Genomic DNA, 1,521 nt, shown 5'->3' with positions numbered 1-1,521 from the left:
GCAGGTAAAGGGGTGAGATCCTACCTGCGTAGATGCAGACAAAAGAGCCTTTAGCAATATCATCAAGGCAGCGAATGCCCCAGCCTTTGTTCTGCGTCTTGAATAACTGCAGTCGGACTTGGAGCCCGTGCTGGACCAAGCGATTGGTGCACATGTTAATGTTGCACTTGCACCTCTTGTTACACTCGTAAACTCTGGAAGAAAGGAGAACAGAGACACCTTCCCTGATAAAGCAATATCCCAAGACTCGGTGTTGTACCAGTAATGATGCAAAGGGACTTGCGGCAGCGGCTTAAAGCTCAGCAGAGCAGGGAGAGTCTTAGTTGCCAGGTACTACGGTAACGCCCAGAGATCCCGGGCCACACATTAGCAGATGAATCAAGAACAGAGGCAGGTTTTCAGTAGGTGCATTTAGCTCCAGGAAATACTGCCTCTCTGATAGCATCGGAGGCCTTGTTTCTGGGGCTGGTATTTGTGAGGGCAGGAGAAGACGCAGCTCTACTCACCCTGTCGGGAGGCATTCTTCCAGCCTTTTGTGCTGGTATCCTGAATTGGGGTTGATCTGCCCACCTGGGGTGCAGCCAGTGGCTTGGACCGTCAGCTGGTGACAGGCACATTTTGATCTAGAGAGACGCACAGAAAAACCCACCCACGCCCCAGAAGTTAAGTTTTACACACCGGTTTTGCAGAAAGGAAAAGAAATCGCATCCTCCTGCACGCGTACGTGCAGAGACGGGCGCACGGGGCTTGACTTGGGAGTCAAACCTGCAGCCGACCAGAGCCGCGTGGGCTTAAAGTCCAGAGCAGGTTCCACCTTGGGCTGTTATCAGGGCAGGCAGGTGCCGTCCCCCACCCTCCAGGCCCAGCGACACACGAGGAGTCACCTACTTGTCTCTGCAGCCGTCTTTGCAGTCGCAGCCCACGAGGAACTCCCAGCTGGTGTTGATGTAAACCCCTTTGCCGGGGATGCGTTCTTTGCTGTAGGCCACCTGCGGAGGCGGGGTGTTATCGATCTCGTTGACACAGGACAGCGGCACGTCCTCCCTGCCCTTGGTAATGTCTGCGATGTAGTAGTAGGGCTTGTAGGGCTGGAACTTGCGATCTACCAGCACATACGGGTCCAGGCAGAACATCTCCAGGAAAAGGAAGTCGCAGTCTGTCTCAAAAAGGTAGCGTTCGATCTCCTGCATGGTTCGCAGGCACAGCCCGCATGGCGTCTTGTAGAGGACGTGGAAGCCCATCTTGCGGTTAACCCGTCGGCGGGCTGTCATCCGTCGGAAGTCGTAGAGCAGCGGGATGAGCAGGGGGTTCTTGCTGCGGTACTGGTCGCTGCAGATGGGACGGACGCGGGACAGGCAGGTGTAGCTGCAGACGTGCGGCAGGTAGAAGAGTTTCTCCAGCGGGGCTCGGTAAGAGGGCTCGTTGGGCACGCGGTCCATCATGCCATGGAAGGCCTGTGCTGTGCCACTGCCTGCCTGGCCGCTGGAGAGCCTGTTAGGGGAAAAGGGATACACTGAGCAA

General features: G+C 56.1%; 1 protein-coding gene across 1 annotated transcript in view; it reads right to left on the bottom strand.

The window, feature by feature from the left end:
* Positions 1 to 1,521, bottom strand: part of SETDB1 (SET domain, bifurcated 1) — a 17,362-nt gene that overhangs the window by 6,086 nt on the left and 9,755 nt on the right. Inside the window, exons 12-14 of the mRNA XM_009326996.1 lie at positions 889 to 1,491; positions 507 to 623; positions 25 to 194 (exon numbers count right to left, since the gene is read on the bottom strand). Coding sequence (XP_009325271.1) covers positions 25 to 194; positions 507 to 623; positions 889 to 1,491 — 890 coding nt within the window. The remainder of the gene's footprint in view (positions 1 to 24; positions 195 to 506; positions 624 to 888; positions 1,492 to 1,521) is intronic.

Source organism: Pygoscelis adeliae, unplaced genomic scaffold (assembly GCF_000699105.1).
Source record: "Pygoscelis adeliae isolate BGI_AS28 unplaced genomic scaffold, ASM69910v1 Scaffold787, whole genome shotgun sequence".
In the NCBI taxonomy this organism is placed as follows: domain Eukaryota; kingdom Metazoa; phylum Chordata; class Aves; order Sphenisciformes; family Spheniscidae; genus Pygoscelis; species Pygoscelis adeliae.
The sequence above is the reverse complement of the archived record's forward strand: the minus strand, read 5'-3'. Positions and strand labels throughout refer to the sequence as shown.